Genomic DNA, 2,185 nt, shown 5'->3' with positions numbered 1-2,185 from the left:
AGGATCCTGGAATGGAGTGATCCAGGTTCCCTGTGCCAGGATCCTGGGATGGGCTGATCCAAGGCTGATCCAGGTTCCCTGTGCCAGGATCCTGGAATGGAGTGATCCAGGTTCCCTGTGCCAGGATCCTGGGATGGGCTGATCCAAGGCTGATCCAGGTTCCCTGTGCCAGGATCCTGGAATGGAGTGATCCAGGTTCCCTGTGCCAGGATCCTGGGATGGGCTGATCCAGGGCTGATCCAGGTGCTAGGATCATGGGATGAGCTGATCCAAGGCTGATCCAGGTTCCCTGTGCCAGGATCCTGAGATTGGCTGATCCAGAGGTGATCCAGGTTCCCTGTGTCAGGTTTCTGGGATGGGCTGATCCAGGGGTGATCCAGGTGCCAGATTCCTGGGATGGGATGATCCAGGTTCCCTGTTCCAGGATCCTGGGATGGGCTGATCCAGGGCTGATCCAAGTTCCCTGTGCCAGGTTTCTGGGATGGGCTGATCCAAGGGTGATCCAGGTGCCAGGATCCTGGGATAGGCTGATCCAGGGCTGATCCGGGTTCCCTGTGCCAGGATCCTGGGATGAGCTGATCCAGGTTCCCTGTGCCAGGTTCCTGGAATGGAGTGATCCAGGTTCCCTGTGCCAGGTTCCTGGGATGGGCTGATCCAGGGCTGATCCAGAGGTGTTGGAATGAGATGACCTTTAAGGTCCCTTCCATCCCAAACCATTCTGGAATTCTATGAAATTGGAAACTGCTGAGGAAGCCACCAGTGTTCCCTTTTCCCACTGATCCCTTTGGGATGTTTGTCCCCACGGGATGGGCTTGGTTTTCCCGGGAGCTGGTGGGACTCACGTCCTGCTCCGTGCTGCCCCCGGGAAAGAGGAGGGACTTCTCTCCCTCTGGGAAAGGTGTCCTGTGGCCCCTGTGTCCCCTCCTGCCTGGGCACGGGATTGTCCCGACGTGGCCCCTCTCTCCCACAGGGATTTGAAGCGGGATGTGTCCAAGAAGCTGGAGAAGCTGGAGAAGAGGACCCAGAGAGCCATCGCGGAGCTGATCCGTGCGTGCCATTCCCCGGGGATCCCCTCATTCCTGCTGGGAGCTCGGGGCCAGGGGGGAACGGGGGGAGCTTGGCCCCTTCCCAGAAGGGTCTGGGAAGCTTCCCAGGAGCTCCGGGGGCACTTGGATTGGCCCAGGGAAGGGTCTGTGGGCTGGGGGAGCGGGGCAGCCCCTCCCCGGGGTCACTTCCCGTTCCCAGCAGTGCATCCTGATCCCTGCAGGAGAGAGGCTGAAGGGGCAGGAGGAGGAGTTGGCATCTGCCGTGGGATCAGCGAAGCAGGAGGGATCCGACTCCGACTGAGGGATCCGTCGGCAGCCTCGGCCCCGGCTCCAGCTCCCGCCCCGTTCCCTCGGGGTGACCCCCGGGACACACTCGGCCCTTTCCCAGGAGTTCCCAAATCCTGCCGTGCCTGGAGGGGAGGGGCAGATCCCAGGAGCCCGGCTGGCCGCTGAGGAACATTCCTGGCAAACTTCCCGGGATCAAGGGGAGCGGGACACGCCCACCTGGGCTGGAACTCACCTGCCGGGACTCGGAGCAGGGAAAAGTGAGAAAAACTCCAGTCAAGGTCAATCCAGACTCACTGTCCTCTTGCTGGGAAAGGAGGGAGATGCCCACGTGGCCCTTGGAGAGGCAGGACCTTTTCCCAAGGGATTGGGGCTCCTGTTCCTGTGCAGACACCACGAGCTCTCCCTGCAGAGCCGGGAACATCCATGGGCTCACCCAGAATTCCCGTGGGAAGGGGCTGTTGGTTCAGGACCCGTTGGCTGCTCTGCATCCAGCTGAGTTTGGCGTGGGATTTGCCTTGCTTCCCAAAATTTCCCAACCCCCTGGAGTGTTCCACTCCTCCTCTGAGTGTTTTTTAGTTGATGAAGTTTGTTGTTAGTGGATCTTTTCCTAATAAAAAATTCCATACTGGAAGAAGTTGTCGCTTCTGGAAGAGGCACCTCATCCCTCTCCTGTCCATGGAGACCTCAGGCCTTGTCCCCTCCCTTTCCCGGGACACAGAGCAGTGGGATTCAGCTCATGGAGGTTTGAGGTGGCCAAGCTGTGGCTGCAGCAGGTCAGGGATGGGATGATCCAGATGTGATCCAAGTTTCCTGTGCCAGGTTCCTGGGATGGGATGATCCATCCTGGGATG

The 2,185-nt window shown here is 59.7% G+C and overlaps 1 protein-coding gene across 1 annotated transcript in view; it reads left to right on the top strand.

Annotated features, from left to right (window-relative positions):
• The window catches only part of CCDC12 (coiled-coil domain containing 12), a 13,867-nt gene extending 12,408 nt beyond the window's left edge, over positions 1 to 1,459 (top strand). The window contains exons 6-7 of the mRNA XM_017830066.1: positions 971 to 1,047; positions 1,268 to 1,459. Of these exons, the coding sequence (XP_017685555.1) occupies positions 971 to 1,047; positions 1,268 to 1,347 (157 nt within the window). The 3' untranslated portion in view covers positions 1,348 to 1,459. The remainder of the gene's footprint in view (positions 1 to 970; positions 1,048 to 1,267) is intronic.
• The last annotated feature ends 726 nt before the right edge of the window (positions 1,460 to 2,185 follow it).

Source organism: Lepidothrix coronata, unplaced genomic scaffold (assembly GCF_001604755.1).
Source record: "Lepidothrix coronata isolate B3197 unplaced genomic scaffold, Lepidothrix_coronata-1.0 Scaffold173, whole genome shotgun sequence".
Taxonomy (NCBI): Eukaryota; Metazoa; Chordata; class Aves; order Passeriformes; family Pipridae; genus Lepidothrix; species Lepidothrix coronata.
The sequence above is the reverse complement of the archived record's forward strand: the minus strand, read 5'-3'. Positions and strand labels throughout refer to the sequence as shown.